The 26,683-nt window shown below is 45.2% G+C and overlaps 1 protein-coding gene across 2 annotated transcripts in view; it reads left to right on the forward strand.

Moving 5' to 3' along the window:
• SH2D4B (SH2 domain containing 4B) overlaps positions 1–13,202 on the forward strand; it is a 104,262-nt gene extending 91,060 nt beyond the window's left edge. For both annotated transcript variants that reach the window (XM_070057949.2, XM_089313595.1), the window contains 2 exons: positions 5,177–5,397; positions 10,824–13,202. In XM_070057949.2, the coding sequence (XP_069914050.1) occupies positions 5,177–5,397; positions 10,824–10,916 (314 nt within the window). In that variant the 3' untranslated portion in view covers positions 10,917–13,202. The remainder of the gene's footprint in view (positions 1–5,176; positions 5,398–10,823) is intronic.
• The last annotated feature ends 13,481 nt before the right edge of the window (positions 13,203–26,683 follow it).

Here is a 26,683-nt window from a genome sequence, read left to right on the forward strand (position 1 = left end):
TGCGCAGGGACTCAAATCACCCAGCATCATTTAAAGCTCATTAGTGACCTTTAGTTCTGGGTGGCAACCTGCTCAGTACCCAAAGCACATTGACACTGAATGAGTGCCATAGTGGCTGTATGGAGGCTGCAGAGCACCAAAGCTAATGTATTTTAAATATGAAATATTGAATAAATACAACGTATACCCATGCATAAAGGAAGCCTGAGCAGTGGAAATAGCAGCCATCCTTGTTCTTCTCCCTTCCACAGTCCTCTCCCTTCCCACATAGGATCCCTTGGATGAATCATCTCTTTGCTTCATTTATTGCTTGTATATCTTGAACACTGCACTGTTGAGTTTTGCGAGCTTTTCAGCCTAATAGAAATGGAATCACTGTGCACTTATTCTTCAGGTATTTGCTTTTCTCACTCTTTATTGAAAAAATTTTTTCTCACTCCATTTTGCCACCTTTATTATTTGCAGGTTATACCACCCTCAACACCCACATTTTTTGTTAATTTAGATAATGTAACATGCACACTTAACACACACTAAACGTGACAAACATCTTTGTTCTCTTCCTAAACAAACAGAAGTGTTAACCCCTAACAGACTGCTCCAAATGGCTAAGATGTTCAGTATTGTAATTCTGTCTTCTAAACCCTCAAAGGATCCATTATTGTCATTTCATATGTAAATTTTAAAAAAGAGATTGCCCTACAGTGCCTGTATTCAGTTGTGAATATCATAATACTGCAGACTGGATAGGAGGTTTATTTTGGGTCACGGCTCTGGAGGTGCAAGGTCGAGGGTCTGTATCAGGTGACGCCTTCTTGCTGGCAGCGTCTGAGGCAGTGCAGGGCATTGCATGGAGACAGGGAGTGTGCATGTGCTGGGCAGCTCCCCATTGCTCTCAGAATTGAGTCCTGCAACCTTCCCATGGTATGGAGAATCGTTTCGGGGTTTGACCCTCACTGACCCCTACATATCTTGCCACACTCAACTTCCACGTGAGCTTCCCCAAAGCCACCAGGACCACATGCTAATTATTTTTACCAGCTGCCCTCCTTGTCTTGCCTCTTAAATCTAACCTTTCTGGTCTCATTATAATAACTGTCATTTTCACCCCTGGGCTGCAGAGCTGGGTGAGCTGTCTGTCCTGGGTGCTCCCACAGTACCCAAGCCCAAACTCACACGGCCTTTATTCTCACTGCTTACAGTTAGCCCACTTTATTTTTTAAAAAGATTTGTTTATCTATTTATTTGAAAGGCAGTGGGGGGGGGGGTGGAGAGAAAGAGAGAGAGAGAGAGAAAGAACAAGGGTAAGAAAAGAGAGAAAGAGACCTTTTATCTACTGGTTCATTCCTTAAAAGGCTGGGGCTGGTCCAGGTTGAAGCCAGGAGCCTGAAACTCCCTCAGGGTCTCCCTTGTGGGTGGCAGGGGTCCTTGTAGTTCGGCCCTCCTCTGCTGCTTTTCCTGGTGCATTACCAAGGAGCTGGATTGGAGGTAGAGCAGCCGGGACTCGAACTGGTGCTCTGACATGGCATGTGAGCGTTACAAGTGGCGGCTTAACCTGCTGTGCCACAGCGTCAGCCCCTATTTTATTCTATTAAGAATGCATTGTCTGCCAGTCTTTATTTCTGTCCAGAGTCAGAGCTCCTGAAAGGCAGGAACTGTGTTTCATTCATTGCTGACTCCTGGGGCCCAGCAAGAGGCCTGGTTCCTCCATAGTGCTTCATAAATATTTAGCAAAGGGAGGAAAGAACAATAGCAGAAAGGAGGGACCCAAAATGTTCTTGGTGACTACAGGAAAACCGTGTTTTCCTTCTGCCATCCCTGATCATTAGTGGAGTCAGAAAGTGGCAATGGCCCTGACAGTGTATTTGCTCCCCAACTGGAAGGGTGAGGAGATCGCCCCTCCCCAGAGGGTGTAGACTGTTTAGGAGGCAGAGGTGAGGTGAATGGAGGATGATTAATTCTTGTTCCCCAACCACTCTACCATTGCCTGAAAGGCAGTCCAGGGAGAGAGAAAGGGAGAAGGTAAAGTACATGGTGTTGGGAGGCAGGACAGCTTCTTCCTGCATGCTTCCTGTACCTTTTCCCTTGGGGGTTGGGTCTTCTGGGAAATGCTCTTTGCATCCTGTACTATGAGGCTGCATTAGTTGTGGTCTTGTGCCAGATTATCTTATTGATTTCTGGGTAAGTATGGAAGAGAGTGCAGAATTCATGGGCACTTATATCCGAGTCAACCCAGATGTCTCCTGGAGTGGCATGGATTGGGCCCCAGGGACCCAGGCTGGGGTACCTCTGAAGGAGGTCTCCCCCAGCAGCTCGTGTTGAGAAGATTGGGTTGTAGGGGGCAACAAAAGCTGGTGGGACCATCACCATTGCCACCTGCACAAGGTGGCCTCCAATGCTAACCCATGTGTGGGATTCTCAGTGAACCCAATGCAAGCCACACACACACACACACACACAGAGAGAGAGAGAGAGAGAGAGAGAGACCTTCCAACTGCTGTTTTACTCCACAAATGGCTGCAAGGTCTGGAGCAGGCTGAAGCCAGGAGCCTAGACCTCTATCTGGGTCCTCTATCTGGGCAGGGGCCCAAGTACTTGGACCATCTTCTGCTGCCTCCCCAGGCACATTAGGAGGGAGCTGGGTGGGAGGTGGAACAGCCAGGACTCTGATTGGCACTCCCATGTGGGATGCCAATGTCAAGGCAGTGGTTTAGCCTGCTGCAGCACAATGCCTGTCCCAGGCCTCTTTTTCTAATTCAACCACCCCAGGGTCATCTATTTCTGACTTGCACAAGGTTGGGGTGAAGACCAGCAGTCTGAGATTCTGGGATGGAAGAGGAGTGGGGCCTTCAGTGAGGGCTTAAAGTCAGCTAGGGCAAATGGGGCTAGGAATGAGGGTAAAGCTTTCGCCCAAGGAAAGCAAGCAGGAAGCCTGGACAGGGAGGTGGTCGGGGCACGGATGCCCATCGCCGTTGTTCCTGTGCCTGGCTCTGCTCTAAGTCAGCAGGGAGCTGTTCAGGGGTTTAGATGAAGGGAGCCATAATGTGGTCATTTTGCTGTTACTGATTTTGGGGTGTTATGAAGTCGAACACTATTCAAATTTGATGAAGTCTTCTGCCTTATGTAACACCTCCCTGCTTTCTAAGCTCCAGTCCAGGCTGGGCATCACCTGTAGGTTCTTGGAGTGGGCATGGTGGTGACATCTTCTGATCCGTCTTCCCCAGATCCCTCAGCCATGCCGTTTCCCCTTATTTACCTCCCTACTGCAGCTGCTTTTGGGATGTGGGTTCTCTGATGTGGGGCCAGGGAGGCAGCAAGTCTTTGAATCCTGGAAATTGCCTTCACTCCTCTTTTGCTGTCACTGCTGCTGCAGCTGAAACCACCAATGGCACCAGGTGCACCCCACCCTGCCTTGCACGCAGGAGCGTGGGTAGTCTTTGGAGCCCTTTCTCTTTTTTTTCCTGACTGAGGAGGAGGTAGCTGACTCAGTTGCTTTTTGGTTTAAGTCCTGAGTAAGGAGGAAATTGGTGGCCCCATGCATGCTGACTTTGTCTAAAAGGTGTGGCATTTGACAGTGTGGTGGCCTCTGTGCCCCTGCTTTGGGCACAAGGAAAGTCCCATGTGGCATGCATCGTGTTAGTGAGGAGAGCAGTGGAAGGGGTCTGACTGCAGGCAAGCTGGGGTGGAGGCGCAGGTGTGTGTTGTCTCTCATGGTCATGGAGATGAACAGCCCTGCTCCTCCTACTGCTCTGCCTGTCACTGATGGTGAATAGGCCTTGACAATGGGTAAAGGATAAACAAAACAGGTGGCTGTGCAAGGAGGCCACGTGGTGCCATTCACCTCTCTCCCAGGATAACAGATGACAACATTTCCACAACTATTCTCAGTGTATAAAATGATTTTGAATTCTTTATCTGGCTTGATAGTCGTGATGTCTCATTGAAGTAGATGAATCATGATCATTTACATGTCAGCTGACATTGGCAAAATTGAGGGCTTGGCTGAGGTCTCCATAGCCAGATCAGGGCAGAGTTTGGGAGTTAATCCAGCTCTTTCTTTAACAAGGATTTATTTATTTATTTATTTGAAAGTGAGGGATTGATGGAAGGGGTGATAAACAGACACAGAAAGATATACCATCTGCTGGTTATTCCCAAATGCCTGCAATAGATGGGGCTGGGCCATCCTGAAACCAGGAACTCCATCTGGGTCTCTCACAGAGGTGGCAGGAACCCAAGTACTTGAGTCATCATCTGCTGCTTCCCAGGGTGTGCATTAGCAGGAAGTAGGTTGCTGGAACCGGGAGTGAAGCCAGGACTGAAACACAGGCACTCCCATATGGCATGCAGGCATCCCAAGTAGCGTCTTAACAGCTGCATCAAGTGCTGGCCCCAATCCAGCTCTTCCAACCGTCCTCTTCCATCCACCTCTCTACCCTCCAGAGCCTGATCCACCAAGCCCATTCCCTCTCTTACATCAGCTGGATGAGAGCGGCTCTCTGAAAGCAGTTCAGGGGGTGGCTGGCCACCAACACATTAGTGACTCTAAGGCCACACCTGACTTCCATACTGTGTTGAAGCCATGTTGCCTGGGGTTGCAGCACCTTAGAAAGTTTGATTGCTTGGGCCAACGTGCAGCTTAGTGCTGCGCCCCCATTAAGAAACCTTTTGCTTGGTGTCCACAGATATTCGAAGGAGGTCTTTACTTCTTATGGGAATAGACTGTTCTCAGGGGCTCACTTACATATTCCCAGAGATATTAGGCATTCATCATCAGTCATTGTGGGCTACCCATTAAGGCAGGGCTCTTAAGGCTGTCGACAGGGCAGGGTCCATTGCCTTGCATTTATAATCGATAGAGGCTATAATTCCAGCTCATTAGTAATTCCTTGCTTACCCAATTAATCCAAATTAATGTGGCTTAATTTGGAGGAAAGCGTGCTCAACTCAGGTCCTGGTAGAAGCAAGCTCTGTCCCCAGGCTCCTAGCTGGTGCTCTAGGCCAAGATATGTCCTCCATGGAATGAGGCGAGTGCTGGCTAGCCCCCTTCTGATCCCCCTGGACCCAGGGACAGCATGTGGACTGAGCCACAGGGCTCGGGGCAGGGGTGAGTGCAGGAGGGAGGAGAAGGCAGTGCAGAAGCTGTTGACTTTTTAAGTTTTCTTCTGTAAATCAGGAATTATCAGCCGTGAAGATGCGGAAGATCTCCTGGAGAGCATGGCCGAGGGAGCTTTTCTGGTCAGGGTCAGTGAGAAGATCTGGGGTTACACCCTCTCCTACCGCCTGCAGAAAGGGTTCAAGCACTTCCTTGTGGACGCCTCTGGGGATTTCTACAGCTTCCTGGGAGTGGACCCTAACCGCCACGCGACGCTCACGGATCTCATTGATTTCCACAAGGTATCCCAAAACTGGAGGGTACTTGAGCTGAAGGGAGAGCCAGAGCAAGTGCAGGTGGCAGGCTCTGAGCCATGCGGTGGGAGAGAGCAGGCTGTGGCTCATCCAGTGACTCACTTGGTGCACTGTGGCCCTGCTTCTAGGTCTCTTCTCACCTTGAGTACCTGAGTACTGCCCACTGTCAGTGCTTAGGGACTGTCTGATTGGTCCTCTCTCTGAGCCCATGTCTCGCTCCTAGGAAGAACCCTCTTGAGGTCATTCTAGTCAGGCTTCTGGCAGCTTCCAAGTGTTAGCTCAGGTGTACCAGGAAACCCTGTGGTTAGAGAAGCTTTTCTAGCAGGAGAGTTACACCTGTCTTGCTTGAACTCCAGCTTTACCCCTCGCTATGGATGGGACTTTGAGCAGGTTATTATCAATCTCGCTGAGCTTCAGTGTCCTAACCAGGTGTCTTAGTCCTTTGCATGTGGTTATAACAGAATACCACAGCCTGGGAAATTTATCATGAAGTCTAAGACCAAGGGGCTGGCGTCTAGTGAGGGCCTTCTTGCTGTGTCACTGCATGGCAAAAGGCAGAAGGGCAAGAGATGGTGAGAGAGAAAGAGAGCAAGAGAGACCAAACCTGTCCTCTTATAGGGAATACACTCCAATGATAAAAGCATGAATCCATTTATGAGGGTGCAGCCCTCATGGCCTAACCATCTCTTAAAGGATTCCCCTCTTCATACTCGGACACCGGCAATGAATTTTCCAGCTCATGCTTGGGGGACTCATTGGAGCCATAGCCTCAGGCACATGGGTGTAAAAAGCTTGTGTTACATGAGATCATGCATATAGAAGTTCTCATGTCCTGGCTGTTTTTGTTCTTTGTCACGCTGCCTTGGACCCCACACTGGGACAGATGTTGTTTTACCAACCTTGTGTGTAAAAAGAAGAAACTTCTGTTTTAACGTGGCTGTTGGCAGCTACTGTAACTGGGAGAAAGCCAGAGGTGGAGCTGACCCAGAAGGGTGGGCTGAGGCATTCCAAGAGACAGAGCAGAGGTAGCTCAGGGCTCCAGCCTCTGCCCAAACCACACAGGCACGGAAAGGTCCACAGAATTGCTCGACTGTTCACTGTGCTGTTGCTGTAATAGGAGCCCTTGGACTTGTGTTGCTTTGCCTTTGTCTCTTCATGGATGTCAGCTTTTAACCTGACCTTGCGAGTAGAACACACAGAAAAATCACACATGCAGAGCACCTGGACACTGAATACAGCAAACTGCCTGGAAAGTGGATTAACCAGGATCAAGGCAGATAAGTGCCTGTGTCAGAAGGCTGCTCCCAACAACCAGAAGGAAAAGGAAGGGAGGGGATGAGTGGAGGTCGGCCCCCTCTCTGTGTCCGGCACTGAGCCTATTGCTCTCCATCCATGCTGTCATTTAATCATCATGATGGCTCTGCCTGTGAGGCATATTAGCCCCAGGAAGCCTCAGATCAGGAAACCAAGGCCAGGGGGCTGGGAAGTTTGGCTGAGTTCTCTGGCTGGCACCAGCCAGGACCAGGAGTGAAGCTCAGTTTGTCTCCCTCTAAAGTGTGTATTTCTCCCACTAAACCACATTGTTTGCTTTCCCTGTCCACTGCTTTAGCAGTGATGAGCTCCTTATGGCTGGAAGTGTTTCAGGCAAGGGGTAAATGGATATCTCCCAGGACAGGTTCCTGTCTCCAAAAGCCAGGCACAATATCTTTGAAGGTTTTTATTCTCTTCTAAATCTAAACTTTTGGGACTGACAATTTTGTTTCTAATACTACAGAGGGAGATTCTCTGTGCCCAAGTGGTGATCTGGTGGCTAGCTTTTATAAATTGAAATTTTAATTACCCAGTTAATTCATGATTACATTCAGAGAAAAATTAAATATGATATAAAGTGAAAGTCTTATTCATTTCAAATCCTCATTCCCAGATTCCACCTGAATTATTAGTTTGGCACGTACCTATTCAAGAGTTTCCAAAGCAGTAACATCAAAACCTGTGCACATAATGAAATATCTAGTCCTGTTATTTTTCCCATAAATTGTGTACAGTCTTTATGTATGGCTCAGCAACTTTGGTTTTCTAACATGGTCAATAAATCATGGGATGTGGTTTTTAAAAACATGGTCCCCGGGATCATGCTACTGAGTGTAAAAGCCCAGCTTCATCACTGTGGGCAACTCACAGGCTTTTATGCCTTAGTTTCCACATGGATTTAATGTAGCGCTCACTTCTTGGGGTCATGGTGAGGTGGCAATGAGATATTGCTATACAAAGTGCAGCAAAAAGTGTACCCAACAGTTATAGGTCAGCAGGACATGCTTGCTGCTCCTGTCTGTCTTCAGGGTATTTCCATGTCAACATGTTTTGATCTTGCAAGTGCCCTCCAGTATGTATGGCATGGATGGATATTCCAGTCTGCCCTTTCTTCCTGCCCACTTATGTGGCTTCCAATTTTTTATGACCACGAATTGCTGCAGAGACTTCCCCATGTAAATCACTGTGGATGCCTATGTACTCTTTCAGGTGGGTCCCTTGAACTGGAATTGCTGGAGAGAGAAGGATGCACATTTTAACAGAAAAGATCTGCCAGACTGCCCTCCGAAATCATGGCAACAATTCGTGTTCTGCCAAACTCTATGAGGCTGTTTCCTCCCGTCATTTAATTCTTTTTCCATCAGATGGACAGACACTGTAGCTCACTGTTGTTTAGTCTGCATTTATCTGATTAGCACTGAAGTTGAGAAACTTTTTTTTTAAAAAAAGCTTTATTTATTTTATTTGGAAAGCAGAGTTATACAGAGAGAGGGACACACACACATGCAACACACACACACACACACACACACAGAGAGAGAGAGAGAGAGAGAGAAAGAGATTGAGAAAATTTTCATTCTCTGGTTCACTCCCCAAAGGCTGCAATGGCCAGAGCTGAGTCAGGCCAAAGCCAGGAGCCAGCAGCTTCTTCCAGGTCTCCCACGTGCATACAGGGGCCAAAGCACCTGGGCCATTTTCCTCTGCTTTCCCAGGCACATCAGCAGGGTGCTGGATCAGAAGTGGGGTAGCCGGGATTTGAACTGGAACCCATATGGGATGCTGGCGCTGCAGGTGGCAGCTTAACCTGCTATACCACAATATTGGCCCTGTTGAGGAACTTTTCATTTACTCCAGGCCACTTGGGTTTCTTCTACGAAGCTTCTGTTCATACCCTGAGCCCATTTTCCTATTTAGATGTCTCTTTCCTGTTGTGAGTTGCTGCATTGTTCTTTATTCTGCTCTGCTTTTAGTACTTCTACTACACTTTCTATTTTTAAATTACATGGCTGTACTTTGCATTTCCATTTGTTCTTTTATATTATTATTATAGCCCAATCTTGTTTCATGGGTGACTTTTCTTCTCTTTTTTAAGATTTATTTATTTACTTGAAAGAGTTACACAGAGAGAGAAGGAGAGGCAGAGAGAGAGAGAGAGAGAGAGAGAGAGAGGTCTTTCATCACTGGTTCACTCCCCAGATAGCACCAACAGCTGGAGCTGAGCTGAGCCGGAGCCAGGAGCTTCTTCCAGTTCTCCCACGTGGGTGCAGGGGCCCAAGGAATTGGGCCAACTTCTATTGCTTTCCCAGGCCATAGCAGAGAGCTAGATCAGAAGTGGAGCAGCCAGGACTTGAACTGGCACCCGTATGGGATGCCGGCACTTCAGGCTGCGGCTTTACCCGCTATGCCACAACACCGGCCCCAAATTTTCTTCTTATTCCGTGGAGGAGATTAATACTCACCTCTTAAAGGCTATTTTTGTTTGTGTAGTAGAGTTAATAGATTGTCAGTCCTATTGTTGAGTTTAGCATCTTTCTTTTATGGTTGTGATTTTCCTTAAATGCTTATAAATTTGGGCTATGAAGTGATCTCTCGGTTTTAAATTTCCTGTTTGACACTGGGTGGATTCATTTTCTGTTTCCCAAATCTAGTCTCTCCATGCTGTTGGATTTGGAGTTGGAAGTGAGGAGCTCATCTTTTGCCATGGAAGGGTCTGAATTTTTTGGTCTCTTTGACTTCCCAGGGACTGCGTGCTTTTCCTCATTTTCTGATCTGTGGAGGCCCCCAATCTGCCCCCAGCCTGTGCCCCATATTGACTCCTCTGAAAATCTCATCCTGTCTCTCTCTCTTTTTTTTTTTTACCCAAGGATTCTTCAACATTTTTGATTTGTTAATGGCCTGCCTTTTTTTATTTGACAGGTAGAGTTATAGACAGTGAGAGAGAGAGACAGAGAAAGGTCTTCCTTCTGTTGGTTCACTCCTGTAATGGCCGCTATAGGCGGTGCTGCGCCAATCTGAAGCCAGGAGCCAGGTGCTTCCTCCTGGTCTCCCATGTGGGTGCAGGGGCCCAAGCACTTGGGCCATCCTCCACTGTCTTCCTGGGCCGCAGCAGAGAGCTGGAGTGGAAGAGGAGCAACCGGGACTAGAACCCGGTGCCCATATGGGATGCCAGCGCCACAGGCAGAGGAGTAACCAAGTGAGCCATGACGCTAGCCCATGGCTTGCCTTCTTAATTTTTTATACTTTCATGGATATATTTCTTTCCTTTTTTTTTTTTTTAATTTTTTGACAGGCAGAGTGGACAGTGAGAGAGAGAGAGAGACAGAGAGAAAGGTCTTCCTTTGCCCTCCAATGGCCGCCATGGCCGGCGCGCTGTGGCCGGCGCACTGCGCTGATCCGATGGCAGGAGCCAGGAGCCAGGTGCTTTTCCTGGTTTCCCATGGGGTGCAGGGCCCAAGCACCTGGGCCATCCTCCACTGCACTCCCGGGCCACAGCAGAGAGCTGGCCTGGAAGAGGGGCAACCGGGACAGAATCCGGCGCCCCGACCGGGACTAGAACCCGGTGTGCTGGCGCCGCAAGGCGGAGGATTAGCCTAGTGAGCCGCGGTGCCGGCCTCTTTCCTTTTTTTTAAAAAAAGATTTATTTATTTGAAAGGAAGAGTTACAGAGAGGCAGAGGCAAAGGCAGAGAGAAGTCTTCCATCTGCTGGCTCACCCCCCAAATGGCCACAACAGCTGGAGCTGGGCCGACACAAAGCCAGGAGCCAGGAGCTTCCTCCAGCTCTCCCATGCTGGTGCAGAGGCCCAAGCAGTTGGGCCATCTTGTACTGCCTTCCCAGGCCGTAGCAGAGAACTGGATCGGAAGTGGAGCAGCCGCGTCTTGAACCAGATGTTGGCACTGCAGGCGGTGGCGGCTTTACCTGCTATGCTACAATGCTGGCCCCAGATGTATTTCTTTTTAAAGACATTTTTTCCTGTCATTTATAGAAATTTCAGTGAAGGCCAGGCAGATGCCTGGTCTTTCTGTCTTGAACCTGTCTCTCTCTGATGGGTGCTTATTTCTATTTCTTGATTATAAGTAGGTGTTTTCTTTCTTTTGTGTTTTAGGAGGAGATTATCACTGTTTCAGGGGGAGAGCTGCTGCAGGAACCCTGTGGACAGAGGGACAGCCCACCAGACTATCATCTGTTGTTTGAATGATTTTTTAACTTTATCAATTGGATTCCTTTGGGCATCCTTTTCAAAAATTTTTTTTTTTTTGAACTCAGCTTAAGAACTTCAGAACTTACCAGCTTGATTCCTTATGATTCTGGAAGATGCACCACCCTCCAGAGGAACAAGCAGCTTTTTATGACTCAAGGGATAAGAAATATATGGCATTTGTGCTACTGATCCCCGCCCAGTGGTCAGGACAGACATTGCTAATAGCTGATGCAACTCTTTCATCAAGAGTTTAGCTATGACCTCATGTGACCAAGTCTATTTGTCAAGGCTATCCTAAACTGAGTTCTTAGAGTGCATTGGTCACATTTTAATAACCCCAAAATAATTCCAGTGCCGAACCCTACATGTAACAAAATGTATGTTGAATGAATGCACTTCGGAAAGTCTCTCAGCACTAATCAACGATGGTTTCTAGTAAGTTATTTCCTGCTTCTCACTTTTTAGAAAGTCATAGTGATAACAAAAGAAAGACTTGCAAAGGGTTTAAGTGGAGGACCTCGATACTGCTCATTATCACCTATGTTGGAATTCAGCCTTCTGAGTCCCAGCATCTATGGCACGTGATTAATGCTGCTCTGCCTCCCTTATTTAACCCCTTCTCCTCCCCTCCTCTAACTTTGAATCATATCTTGGCCCTGGTTTTGTGATAGTGAGGCAGTGATTCACATATTCCTACGGATGTGTCCGAGACCTGGGTGAATTATAAATACGAGAATGGTTATAGACGTCTGACGAGGCCTCTGCTGTCTAGGAGGTGGCTCTCTTTGTGCAGGTTACTCCAGTGACCAACTCTGTCCTCACTGTCCTTTTGATTTTGAGTCTACTGTCCACTTCATCTGATTGTGTTCTTCACAGTAACAAGATGACTTTCCTAAGGACTCCTCAATAACTCTCAGGATGGTGACTGTGCACACACCTGTGTTCCACCTTTATACCATACACACAGAGGCAGCATATTATGATAAGAAGATTACAGGCTTTGGAAGACTTGGGTTCAAATCCCCACCCTGGAATTTCCTAGCATTGTCCTGGTGAGAGTAAAAGGATGGATGGACTCTGAGGATATCAAGGAGCTGGTTTGCCTGACTTGATAATCCACCCAGCTCCCACTGCTATAACCAGTTTTGCTCTGCTCTTCCTCACTGCAATGCTCAGTGTCACGTGAGCATAGCCACACATGGTGCCCTGGGCATCTCTTTCCCAATTGGTGCCCTGCATGGTGGACCTCAGATCAATGGGAGACTGAGACTGGTTGGTCAGTTCACCTCCTTTCTCCCTCCTGGAGGGTCTGTTCTGAGAGGCAGCTCTTCATAGGGCCTCTTAGAAGAGGGCCTTGTAAGACAGAGCAACCAGTTATGATGAAACCCAGCAGTGGCTGGACTGCTATGACACTTCCCTGTTTGTTCTTTCTCCTTCCCTGCTGCCTACCCATCCTGCCCCTTTCCTGTTCCTCTAGGGTTGCAGTCCTCAATCAAGTAGCACTGTGCTTTGTGGTCTCTGCCTTCTGGGGAAGCAAGGGGAAGGACCCCTCCTACAAATGTGTTCAACAATATCAGTTTGCAGGTCAGGGCTGAGGCTTCCCTCCTGTCTGCCTGTCTCACTGAATGGATAAAATGAAGAGATGGAGGGTACCTATTTCTTGAAACTTAAAGTGTTTTAAAACCATACCCAATCGTTATGAAAATAACCTGATTTTTATTGGAGATTCAGAAGAACCAAGCTTTAGTCTTGGCTCTGCTACTTACCGACTATGTGGCTTTGTTTAAGTTGTTTGCCCTCACTAAACCTCAGTACAACCGACAGGAGGATTTTTTTGTATGGACATGGTTAGGTTTGGGGCAGGCCAGTTAAATCGGCATTATGAAAACTCTGTCCAAATGAAAGGAATTGCTAGCCACAACCACAAATGCAGCAAAACGTTGTCAGGGACTCGGATGTGATGATTTTCAGGGTGTCAGAAGGAATTTCAAGCAGCAGCTTTGAAAGCAGACCAGGTCCGTTGAGAACCTGAATCCCTGGGCTGTTGTTCCTGTCACCCACTAATTAATACGTGAGGGCCAGCAGCTCAGTTCTCCATCCCTAACACATTCATTTCATTTTATTTGGGGCCTGCACTTTCTGCATGTCTCATATATTTTAGGTTTTACCTGGCTTTCAAGTAAATTCCTTGTAAGTTGTCCTGCAAATGAAATTACTGTCTGGAAAACTGCAATTTCATCTTGAGAGTTTTATTATGCTAATAAATGTCAGGATTCTCAAATAAAGGAATTGCCTCTTTTTTTTTTCCTTGAGCTCTACGAACGTAATGAAAAATAGTTGGCTATAAGACTCAGCAGAGGGAAAATTTACAATCTATAAGTAGAAAGATAAGTTGTAAAAACACTATGCAACTTAATGGAAGATAAATTTCAAGGAATTAAAGGGTAGCTTGGAATCCAGATTCAGGGAGATCCCTGTGGGGCACAGATTTTCTTGCCGAGCATCTAAGGGATGTGGCTCAAAAAGGCTGCAGAGCCTGGACAGTGTCCTCTCTTTTGCACCCTGGGACCCTTCCTTACCCTCAGGGGATGGAATTGCAATCTCAGATAAGCTCTCCAATTTTCTGGGCCTCTGCTTCTTCTGAGAAGTAGGGTAAACATGGCTCATTTCAGAGGCATTGTTAGTAACATAAGACTTGTGACAATAATGGCAAACATTGTTTCAAGTCCTGTATGTGTGAATTCTCACAACATATTCTTGATGGTGATAATGCACAGAGGGAAACTGAGGCACAAAGTGGCTCAGAATTTCCCCAGAGGCAATTTTCTGGGGAGTTGCAGTATAGAGATTGACCACAGTTTGTTTCAGAGTCTACAGATTTTTTTTTAAAATTTTCTTTCAAAAGATGTATTTACTGTGGCCAGTGCTGTGGTATAGTGGGCTAAGCCTCCACCTGCAGCTAGCATTCCATATGGGTGCCAGTTCGTGTTCTGGCTGCGCCTCTTCTGATCTGGCTTTCTGCTTATGGCCTGGGAAATCGGTGGAAGATGGCCCAAATGCTTGGCCCCTGCACCCACATGGGAACCCAAAGGAAGCTCCTGGCTCCTGGCTCCTGGCTTCGGATCGGCTTAGCTCCAGCTGTTGTGGCCTTTTGGGAAATGAACCAGCAGATGGAAGACTTTTCTCTCTCTGTCCCTCTCTCTGTCTCATCTTTTTTAAACAAATTTAATTTATTTTAGAGGTAAAGTTACAGAGAAAGACACACACACACACACACACACACACACACACAGAGTATTGAGGGAGAGATCTTCAATCTGCTGGTTCGCTTCCTAAATGGCTGCAACAGCTGGGGCTGGAGCCAGGAGCCTGGAACTCCATCAGGGTCTCCCACGTGGGTGCAGGGGCCCAAGCACTTGGGCCATCCTCTTCTGTTTTCCCAGGCACATTAGTAGAGAACTGGTTCAGAAGTGGAGCAGCTGGGATGGGAACTGGTGTTTGTATCGTATGCCACTGTTGGAGGTGGTGGCTTGACCCACTGTACCACAATGTTAGTCCCTGTGTAGACTTTTTTTTTTTATTTTTTTGACAGACAGAGTGGACAGTGAGAGAGAGAGACAGAGAGAAAGGTCTTCCTTTGCCGTTGGTTCACCCTCCAATGGCCGCCGTGGCTGGTGCGCTGCGGCCGGCGCACCACGCTGATCCGAAGGCAGGAGCCAGGTGCTTCTCCTGGTCTCCCATGGGGTGCAGGGCCCAAGGACTTGGGCCATCCTCCACTGCACTCCCTGGCCACAGCAGAGAGCTGGCCTGAAAGAGGGGCAACCGGGACAGAATCCAGCGCCCTGACCGGGACTAGAATCCGGTGTGCTGGCGCCGCAAGACGGAGGATTAGCTCAGTGAGCCGCGGCGCCAGCCCCTGTGTAGACTTTTAATTGGTGCTTCCCAAACTGGAATGTGTACACCAAACACGTGATGATGTTGCTAAAAGTCAGAGTCTTGGTGATTCTAAGATGGCTGAATAGGAAGAAGACACACTCATTTTGACAGAGGGAAGATAACAGAAGTGCATTCCCAGGAAAGAATTGGAAAGAAGCTTGCAGTGGAGATTCTACAGAAAGAAGAGGGACACCATGGAGCAGTGTGGACAGTACAAACACGCAGCAGCAAGCAGGACACCACCCATGACTGGGGGCTGGAGGAGATGTGAGGTGGGAGCAGACCGCGGCAGCCCCTGTCACTAGTGATATTGCTGGAGGGAGAACCTTGTGGACTATGATGACTTTAAGTCTATCCTGGAGCCCTAGTGAGGGGCAGGGTGCACACCTAACCTTGTGAACGAGAAGCACATTTCTTTCTCCCCAGCCCCCAACAAGGGCACTTGGTGACCAGCAGAGAGAAAGTGCTATGTTGATGTCAGTAGAAGCTACTGCGGCTGTAGCACGGGTGACTAGGGGATATTATCAGAGGGAAAATTCTGTGTTCTCCACTGACTTTGAGTCTGGTTTGGAGGGTTGGCTGGGGCCTGGGCGCCCACTTAGGACTGTGAGGCACTCCCATCTCCACACTCTATCATAGGATCTGGGGATCAAACTGCTAGGGTGGAGCACTCACAGGCAGCTGGCTCTAGGAACACCTCTGCTCTCTCCATGTGCAGGGAAGGCTCCTGGGGCTAAGAGTGGATGCCATGCACACTGTAACTATGGGAGCCTTGTGCTCTGTGACTGTGGGAATTCTGTGACTGCATGATGGGGCATGGGGTGTAGCTCAGTCTCTGGGCAGTCACTGTTTCTGGCCTCAGAGGCTCAGAGCTCCCTCATTGCCTAAGGTGGGTCATTACCAAGGGTTGTGTGCTCACACTGAGTACCACACAGATCCTTTGTGCAGTTGATGTGCCTGGGTGGGTGGGAGTTGTAGCCACTGTGGGATAACCCAGGCACTGGACACCTTGGGAGAGTGGAGGTGAGGCTGTGATATGCCAACAGACACAATCATACCTACCCCCTTGCTGACAATAGAGGAGACCTACCATGCCCAACTTGGGTGTCACCCTGGATTCTTGTCCCACAGTTGAGCACTGACCAGAGCTCCCTGGCCCCACCTAGCATACACTCTGGATATCCACGGAAGTAGAAGACATTCCACTAAGCCACAGAAGCATACTTCAAAGATAAAAGCCATCAGAGGAGAAAACCAACAAGTGTTTCCACAAATGACTAAAAATAAATGCAGAAATAAAAGAAACAAGAACAAAGAAGACAAGATGACTCCCCCAAAGAACACAGCAACATTTAAGTATTAGAATGTGAATATGAAGAGATTGATGAAATGCCTGAAAATGAATTCAAAAGAATGATTGTGAGATTACTCAGAAGCACAGAGAAACAAATTCATGAGATAAACAAACCCATTCAGGATATGAATGAAAAATTTTGCCAAGCGATAGAGATATTGAAGACAACTCAAACTGAAATATTAGATATGAAGAATTCAATATGTCAAATAGGAAAGGCTCAACAACAGAATTGGTAAGGCAGACTGAAGAACATCTGAGTTAGAAGACAAATCCTTGGAAATAGACAAAAAAGAAAAAAATGAGAAAAACTGAAAATAGCGTTAGAGATTTATGGAAATCATCAAATGAACAAACATACATGTCATAGGAGGTCCTGAAGGTGTGAAAAGAGAGAATGAATTAGAAGGCCTATTCAGTGAAATAATAGAATATGTCCCTAATTTGGAAAAAGAAAGGGATATCCAAGTACACAAAGCACATAACACTCCTAATAAACATGACCAGAAAAGATCTTCACCATGACACATTATAAGAAAACTTTCAACAGTAAAACATAAAGAAAAGATTCTAGAATGTGCACAAGAGAAATGTCAGATTATCTTAAGAAGATACCCAATTAGACTAACAGCTGATCTCATCAGAAACCCTACAGGCTAGGAGAGAATGGAGTAGCATAGTCCAAGTCCTAAAAGAAAAGAAATTGTTAACCCAGAATACTGTACCCTGCAAAGTTCTCATTTACAAATGGGGGTGAAATAAAGACCTTCCAAAACAAGCAGAAATAGAAAGAATTCGTTATCCCTTGTCCAGCCTTTCAAATGATTCTGAAGGATGTGCTACACACAGAAACAGAGAATAATAGTCATTATTATGGAAGAATGTGAAGGTGGAAAATGTGCTAGTAAAAGTACAAAGAGAAGCCAAAGCAAACAATAGGAATATTTATGGAAAAATGGAGGACCAAGTCATTACTTATCAATAATAATCTAATGTAAATGGTCTAAATTCTCCAATTAAAAGATACAGACTGGGGGCCACCGCTGTGGCGCAGCAGGTTAAAACCCTGGCCTGAAGTGCCGGCATCCCATATGGGAGCCAGTTCTAGTTCCGGCTGCTCCTCTTCTGATCCAGCTCTCTGCTATGGCCTGGGAAAGCAGTGAAAGATGGCCCAAGTCCTTGGGCCCCTGCACCCATGTGAGAGACTGAAAGAAGCTCCTGGCTCCTGGCTTTGGATAGGCACAGCTCCGGCAGTTGCAGCCATCTGGGGAGTGAACCAGCAGATGGAAGACCTCTCTCTCTGTCTCTACCTCTCTCTGTAGCTCTTTCAAATAAATAAAATAAATCTTAAAAAAGATACAAACTGGCTGAATGCATAAAAAACCCCATCTATTTGCTCCCTACAAGAAACACATCTCAACAACAAAGAAACACACAGACTGAAATTGAAAGGGTGGGAAAAGATACTCCATGCTATTGGAAAACAAAAACGAGTAGGTGTAGCCATCCTAATAGCAGACAAGATAGACTTGAACACAAAAACTGTTGAGAGAGATGAAGAAGGGCATTATGCAATGATTAAGGAGGGATCAAGTCAACAGGAAAATATGACTATAATAAACGTATGTGGACTCAATGCCAGGGCACCTGGCTATTTAAAACAAATATTAGTGGATGTAAAGGGAGACATAGACTCCATAATAACAATAATGGGGAACTTCAACACCCCACTCTACTCAATGAACAGACCAACTAAACATAAAATCAACAAAGAAACAACAGAGCTAATCTACACTATGGATCCAATGGACCTAATTGATCCCTACAGAACATTTCATCCCACAGTTGCAGAAAACACATTCTTTTTTATCAGTGCACAGAACTTTCTCTAGGATAGACCATATGCCTGCCAATAAAGCAAGTCTCATCCAATTAAAAAAATGAAATCATACCGTGTATCTTTTCTGACCACAGTGGAATGAAGCTGGAAATTAAAAACATAAGAAACTCTAGAAAATAAGAAAGCACATGGAGACTGAGCAACATGCTCCTGAATGAACAGTGGGTGATGGAAGAAATCAAAAGAGAAGTAAAAAAATTCCTGGAAATGAATGAAGATGACAATACAACATATCAAAACTTATGGGAGGGGCTGACGCTGTGTCACAGAGAGTTAAAGCCCCAACCTGCAGTGCCGGCATCCCATATGGGCACCAGTTTAAATCCTGGCTGCTCCACTTCCGTTCCTGCTCTCTGCTGTGGCCTGGGAAAGCAGTGGAAGATGGCCCAAGTGCTTGGGTCTCTGCACCCATGTGAGAGACCTGGAAAATGCTCTTGGCTCCTGGCTTTGGCTCAGCTCTGTCTGTTGTGGTCATTTGCGGGTAATCCAGTGGATGGAAGACCTTTCTCTCTTTCTGGCTTTACCTCTCTCTGTAACTCTGTCTTTCAAATAAATAAAAATAAATTAAAAAGAAACTTAGGGAATAGAGCAAAAGCAGTGTCAAGAGGGAAGTTTAATAGCAATTGGTGTTTACATCAGGAGATTGGAAAGACATCAAATAAATGATCTATCAATGCATCTCAAGGTCCTGAAAAACAACAACAAACCTAACCCAAATTGGTAGGAGAAAAGAAATAATTAAAATTAGAGAAGAAATAAACAAAATTAAAATAAAAAAGATGCAAAAGATCTGTGAAATGAAGAGCTGTTTTTTTTAAAGTAAACAAAATCGATACTTCATTGGCCCAAGTAAGAAAAAAAAGGAGAAGACCCAAATAAATAAAATCAGCTATGAAAAAGCAAATGTAGCAATGGATACCACAGAAATAAAAAGAATCATCAGGAATTACTTACCAATAGCTATATGCCAACAAATTGGAAAATATAGAAGAAATAGATAGATTTCTAGACACATGTAATCTATTAAAATTGAGTCATTAAGACATAGAAAACCTAAATAGATCAATAACCAAGATGGAGATTGAATTAGTGATAAAGACCTTCCCAAGAAAGAAAAGCCCAGGATCAGATAGCTTCACTGCTGAATTCTACCAAACTTAAAGAAGAACTAATTCTTTAAAAGTTCTGAAACTTTTAAAGAAATTTAAAGGGAGGGAATTCTGCAAAACTCTTATGAGGCCAGTATCATCTTAATTCCTAAACCAAAAAAAGATACAAAAAAAAAAAAAAGAATTATAGGTTAATATCCCTGATGGACATAGATGCAAAAATCCTCAACAAAATGCTAGCTAATCGAATTCAACAACATATCAGAAAAGTCATTCACCTGGACCACATGAGATTTATCCATGATATGCAGGGATGTTTCAACATACTGAAATTGATTAATGATACATCACATTAACAAACTGAAGAATTAAAACCATGTGATTATCTCAATAGATACAGAGAAGGCATTTGATAAAATACCACAGTCTTTCATGATGAAAACCTTAAACAAACTGGGTATGGAAGGAACATTCCTCAACACAATCAAGGTAATATATGACAAAACCCCCAGCCAGCATCATATTGAATGGGGAAAAGTTGGAAGCATTTCCACTAAGATCCAGAAGCAGACACGGATGCTCACTTTTATCATTGCTATTCAATATAGTTCTGGACGTTTTAGCCAGAGCCATTAGGCAAGAAAAAGAAATCAAAAGGACACAAATTGGAAAGTAGGAAGTCAAATTATCCCTATTTGCAGATGACATGATTCTATAAATAGGGGAACCAAAAGACTCCACTAAGAGACTACTGGAACTCATAAAAGAGTTTGGTAAAGTGGCAGGATACAAAATTAACACACAAAAGTCAATAGTCTTTGTATACGCAGACAAAGCCATGGCTAAGAAAGAACTTCTAAGATCAATCTCGTTCACAATAGCTACAAAAAAATTAAATACCTTGGAATAAATTCAACCAAGGAGGTAAAAGATCTCTGTGATGAAAATTACAGGCTGGTGCTGTGACTCACTAGGCTAATCCTCCACCTGTGGTGCTGGTACCCCAGGTTCTAGTCCCGGTTGGGGCACCGAATTCTGTCCTGGTTGCTCATCTTCCAGTCCAGCTCTCTGCTGTGGCCCAGGAGTGCAGTGGAGGATGGCCCAAGTCCTTGGGCTCTGCACCCACTTGGGAGACCAGGAGGAAGCACCTGGCTCCTGGCTTTGGATCAGCACAGCACGCCGGCCATAGCAGCCATTTAGGGGGTGAACCAGTGGAAAAGGAAGACCTTTCTCTCTGTCTCTCTCTCACTGTCTAACTCTGCCTGTCAGAAAAAAAAAAGAAAGAAAATTACAAAACATTAAAGAAAGAAATAGAAGAAAACACACAAAAAATGGAAAAATCTTCCATGTTTGTGCATTGGAAAAGTTAATATGATCAAAATGTCCACAATACGCAAAGGTATTTACGATTTCAATGTGATCTCAATTAAAATACCAATGACATTCTTCTCAGATCCAGAAGAAACAATGCTAATGTTCATATGGAAACACAGGAGACCTCAAATAGCTAAAAAATCTTATACAACAAAAAAACAAAGCCGGAAGTATCAAAATACCAGATTTCCAGACATACTACAGGGCAGTTATAATCAAAACAGCCTGGTACTGGCACAAAAACAGATGGATAGACCAATAGAACAGAGTAGAAACTCCACAAATCAATCCACACATCTACAACCAACTTGTCTTTGACAAAGGAGCTAAAATCTATCCCTGGAGCAAGGACAGTCTAACAAAGGGTGCTGGGAAAATTGGGTCTGTGCGTTCAGAAGTATGAAACAATACTCCTAGCTTACACCTTATACAAAAATCAACTGAAAATGGATCAAGAATCTTAATCTACCATCAGATATCATCAAATTATCAGAGGAAAACATCAGAGAAACTCTGCAAGACATTGGCATGGGCAAAGTCTTCTTGGAAAAGACCTCAGAAGCACAGGCAGTAAAGACAAAAGTAGATAAATGGGATTACATCAAGTTAAGATGTTTCCTTCCACACTGCAAAGGAAACATTCAACAAAGTGAAGGAGAAATTGACAGAATGGGAGAAAAGATTTGCAAACTATGTAGCTGATAAAGAATTAATATCCAGGATCCAGAGGAGCGCAAGAAACTCAACAACAACAAAACAAATAGGCAAGTCAAGAAATCAGCAAAGGACATGAACAGGCAATTTTCAAAGGGTGCCCAACAGCCATGGAAAAAATACTCAGGATCACTAGTCATCTGGGAAATGCAAATAAAAACCACAATGAAGTTTCACCTTATCCCAGTTTGAATGAGTTTCATCCAAAAAAAAAAAAAAAAAAAACCAGTAAATTTTGGTGAGGATGTGGGGAAAATGGTACGCACAGTTGACAGGAATGTAAACTAATACAACCATTATGGAAGACAATATGGAAATTCCTCAAAGATCTGAAAATATATCTATTATATGACCCAGCCATTCCACTCCTGGGAATTTACCCAAATGAAATGAAATCAGCATATGAAAGAGTTATCTGTACCCCTATGTTTATTGCAGCTCAATTCACAATAGCTAAGATATGGAATCAATATGTCCAACTGATGACTGGATAAAAAGATGTGGTATATATACACTATGGAACTCTACTTAGGCATAGAAAATAATGAAATCCTGTCTTTTACAACAAAATGGATGCAACTGAAGCCATTATGTTTAATGAAATAAGCCAATATCAAAAAGACAAATATTGTATGTTTTCTCTGATATATGGCAGTTAATATTGAATATCAAAATTGTATAGGAATGAAATGGACATTTTGGGATATGATTGTTGTTTTTTAGCCCTTTATTTATGTTTCTGTGGAAACATAAACATATTTATGTTTCTGTCTTCCTACTTTTTACTTGTTGAATATTATGGTTAGTGGCAAATTAAACCTGAGTATACGGTGTATTAAAATTATGTCTTTGCAAAAACTGAAGAATGGGGGGAGGGAGGGAGGGAGAATTGGAGCAGGTGAGTGAGGGAAGTTTGATTGTCTTCTTGGAACTGTACCTATGGAATGCATGAATTCTGTTCTCTTTGTATTAACAATTTTTTTTAAAAAAGAAGAGTCTCCTGCAGAGGACCTGGGGTTGGGCTGTAGAGTCTGTTTTTCTGGCAAATTCTTGGTGCTACTGATACTATAAGGCTGCTGGCCCTGCTGTGAGAAGCCAGCCTTTAAGGCGGGTTGGGCAAATTATAGCTATGAGCCAAGCTCAGCCGGCTGCCTGAGTTTCTACAGCCTGTGAGATAGGACTCATTGGGAAAAATTAAAAAGAGGAATAATGTTTCATGACCTGTGAAAATTATATTACATTCAAATTTCAGTGTTCGTAAATGAAGTTTTATTGGCATACAGCCACCCTCATTTGTTTATGTATTGCCTTTGGCTGGGCATGGCCCCCAAGGCCTAAAACACTCACTCTATGGTCCTTTGCAGAACAAGTGTGTTGACCCCTGCTTTCAATTATAGTGCACATGTTAGGAGTTATTTTGCTCTCTTTCTCTGCTTAGCTAAATCAACTCCTAGGGAAGACTCTAATGCCATCTTTTATATTTCAGAGACACTTTAGCAAATGTATCATATTTTCTATGAGCATTTTCATCTTTGTTTTGTTCTTAAATGTTTATTTGTTTGCTTTCTTCTACTCGAAAGGCAGAGTGGCAGGAGCAGAAAGGAAGGGAGAAAGAGGAGAGAGATCTTCCACCTGCCGATTTTCTCCTCAAATACCTGCAATAGCCAAGGCTGGGCCAGGCTGAAGCCAGGAGCCCTGGAACTCCATTTGAGTCTCTATGTAGGTGGCAGGGCCCCAAGCACTTGAGCCATCATCTGCTGCCTCCCAGGATGCATTAGAAGGGAGGTGGATCTGAAGTAGAGTAGCCAGGACTCAATTTGGCATTCCGATATGGGATGTTGGTGTTCTAAGCAGTGACGTAATCCACTGTGCCATAATGCTTGCCTGATCCTCTCCCTCCATTTTAACTTTGTATGTCATCTTATTTCTAGTATTCAAAAAGGAAACTTTTCTTCTTGCTAAAATATTCTAACCAAATGCAAGCAAATGTATTACAATTATACATATACTTTACACAGGCATTTTGATCTTTTACTTTCTGGAATTTGTCATACTTTCTAAATGTAGTAATGTAGTTGTGTGTGTATGTGTGTGTGTGTGTGTATATATATATATGTATATATGGTACTTCAAAAAGTTTGTGGAACATGGAATTAAAATGTAGGGTTATTTTGGTGCAAAAAAAATTTAGAAATCCATGCATATGAGGGATCTTCAGAAAGTTCACAGGAAGTGCATATTTTGAAAAAACACTGTGTGTATTTCGAACCAATTTGCCCTAAAATAAACTTACCTTTTATTTCCATTCTGGATAACCTTTTTAAAGTCCCCTTGTGTGTTTATTTTTGTATTGCATGGTGCTTGGAATAGGTGATGATGTGGGATTTTGTTTGTTATGGGTCAGGGAAAAATGGACTGTGCAGACCTCAAAGACCTGCTCTCACAATTAGGGGAGCATCTATGGGGGCAAAGCCTGGACTGAGCATTCTGGCTGCTTTGAGTTAAAGTCGTGAATCGACTATTTTCAATTATTTAGGGGAATAAGCAAACCAATGAGAATGAGGAGGTAAGATACAGCTATATATTTTTTTAAGATTTTATTTATTTGAGAGGTAGAGTTACAGACAGTGAGAGGGAGAGACAGAGAGAAAGGTCTTCCCTCCACTGGTTCACTCTCCAAATGGCTGCAATGGCCGGATCTGAGTCGATCCGAAGCCAGGAGCTTCTTCTGGGTCTCCCACACAGGTGTATGGACCTAAGTACTTGGGCCATCTTTCCCAGGCCACAATAGAGAGCTGGATTGGAAGAGGAGCAGCTGGGACTAGAACCGGTGTCCACATAGGATGCCGGTGCCGCACGTGGAGGATTAACCTACTGCGTCACAGTGCTGGCTCCCACAGCTGTTAAGAAGCCTGCATCCCACATCAGAGTGTCTGAGATTGATGCCAGCTTCCAGCTCCTGACCCCAGCTTCCTGCTAATGCAGACCCTGCGAGGCTGCAGTGATGGTTCAAGTCATTGGGTTCCTGCTACCCATGTGAGAGACCCATTTTCTGGCTTTGGGTATTTGGGGACTGAACCAGACAGAGCTCTCTCTGTCTCTGTGCCTGTCAGATAGATAGATAGATAGATAGATAAATAAATAAATAAAAATTAAGACAAATGAACAGGGGGCTGGTGCTGTGGCACAGTGGGTAAAGCTGCCACCTGCAGCACCTTCATCTCATATGGGTGTGGGATTGAGTTCCGGTTGCTCCACTTCTGATCTGGTTCCTGCTGATGTGCCTGGGAAAGCAGTGGAAGATAGTCTAAGCACTTGGGTCCCTGTACCTACATGAGGGACTTGGAGGAGGCTCCTGGCTTCAATCTGGCCCATCCCTGGCCATTGCGGCTATCTGGGGAGTCAGTCAGCAGATGCAGCATTCTCTCTCTCTCTCTCTCTCTCTGTAATTCTGCCTTTCAAATAAAATAACAAATCTTCAAAAATACACAGCAAAAGAACAGACAACCCTGCTGACAGCTTGTCTGAGCTGGACAGAGAATTGAAGCAGGAATCTCATTTTGCAGATCTCTTCCATGACTTGAAAAACAGAGCCCAGCCAGTGCACGCCAGGGAATCTGCCTAAACTGCAGCCAACGTAGCTCACGCGGACCCACATGTCTTAGGTGGGACATCAGAGGAATGGACCCAACAATGACTGAATGACTGTTTTTTAAGCAGTATGGCAAAATGTACATGACATAAAGCTCACCGCTCATGTCATTGCACGTGTGCAGTTCCTGGGCGTTAAGGACTCACACTGCTGGGTCACCACCACCCATCTCCAGAACTCCTTTGGTCTTGCAAAAACTCTATCCATTAAATAGCACATCGCTGTTTCCCACCCCCCTAGCCTCTGATCATCATCATTCTACTTTCTGTTTTATAAATTTTACTACTCTAAGGCTTCAAAGTTAACCCATGCTGTAGCATGTGTTAGAATTTCCTTCCTTTTTAAGACTGAATAATATTCCATGGCACGGGGCCAGCACTGTGGTGTAGCAGCTAAAGCTGCTGCCTGTGGCACTGGCATCCCACATGGGCACTGGTTTGAGTCCCGGTTGCTCCACTTCCAATCCGGCTCCCTGTTAGTGTGCCTAAGAAAGCAGTGGAAGGTGGCCCGAGTCCTTGGCCCCCTGCCACCCACATGTGACACCCAGAAGAAACTCCTGACTCCTGGCTTCAGCCTGGCCCAGCTCTGGCTATTTTGGCCACTTGGGGAGTGAATCAACAGATGGAGGATCTCATCTCTCTGTCTCGCCCCACCCCAATTCTGCCTTTCAAATAAATAAATGAATCTTTTTCCCTGGCCATAGCAGAGAGTTGGATTGGAAGAGGAGCAGCTGGACATGAATCAGTGCCCATATAGGATGCTGGTGCCACAGGCGAAGGCTTAGCCTACTGCGCCATAGTACTGGCCCCCAAATAAATGAATCTTTAATAAAAAATATTCCATGGCCTGCATATACAGCATTTGATTTATTCATTCACCTGTGGGTGAGCAATCAGACTGCTTCTACCTTTTGGCCATGTGAATGGTGCTGCAATGAGTACAGGTGTTCATTTCAAGTTGTTGTACCCAAGGATAAAGTTGGACTGTTCCAGAAACTCCCTGTCTAGATTCTGACCTGCCGAGGACATTTAACTCCAGCCCTAATCTCAGTAAGTACCATGCTCTAGACTTCCCTTTATTTTCTTTAAATAGCATTTATCTATGTCTTTATTCAAGAGACAGAGCTCCCGTTCACTCTCTCTCTCCAAATGCCCACAATGGTCAGGGGTTGGAATGGAGAAAAGCTGGGAGCTGGGAACTCAGTCCAGGTCTCCACACGCGTAGCTAGAACTCAGCCGCTACTGTGCCTCCTAGGGTCTCCATTAGCGGGAAGCTGGAATCAGGAGTCACAGCCGGGAATCAAACCCAGGTACTCTGATAGGGGAAGTGGATGTTTTAACTGGTGTCTTTTATTATTTTTATTAAATATTAATTTATTGGGCCTGGCGCCATGGCTCATTTGGCTAATCCTCCGCCTGTGGTGCCGGCATCCCATATGGGCGCCGGGTTCTAGTCCCGGTTGCTCCTCTTCCAGTCCAGCTCTCTGCTGTGGCCCGGGAGGGCCGTGGAGATGGCCCAGGTGCTTGGGCCCCTGCACCCCCATGGGAGACCAGGAGGAAGTGCCTGGCTCCTGGCTTCGGATTGGCATGGGGCCGGCCGTAGCGGCCATTTGGAGGGTGAACCAATGGAAGGAAAACCTTTCTCTTGCTCTCTGTAACTCTATCTGTCAAATAAATAAATAAATTAATTTATTTGGAAGGCAGAGTTACAGAGAGGCAGAAAGAG

This window comes from Oryctolagus cuniculus, chromosome 15 (genome assembly GCF_051225735.1).
Source record: "Oryctolagus cuniculus isolate XC-2025 breed Fujian yellow rabbit chromosome 15, ASM5122573v1, whole genome shotgun sequence".
NCBI classification, from domain to species: Eukaryota; Metazoa; Chordata; class Mammalia; order Lagomorpha; family Leporidae; genus Oryctolagus; species Oryctolagus cuniculus.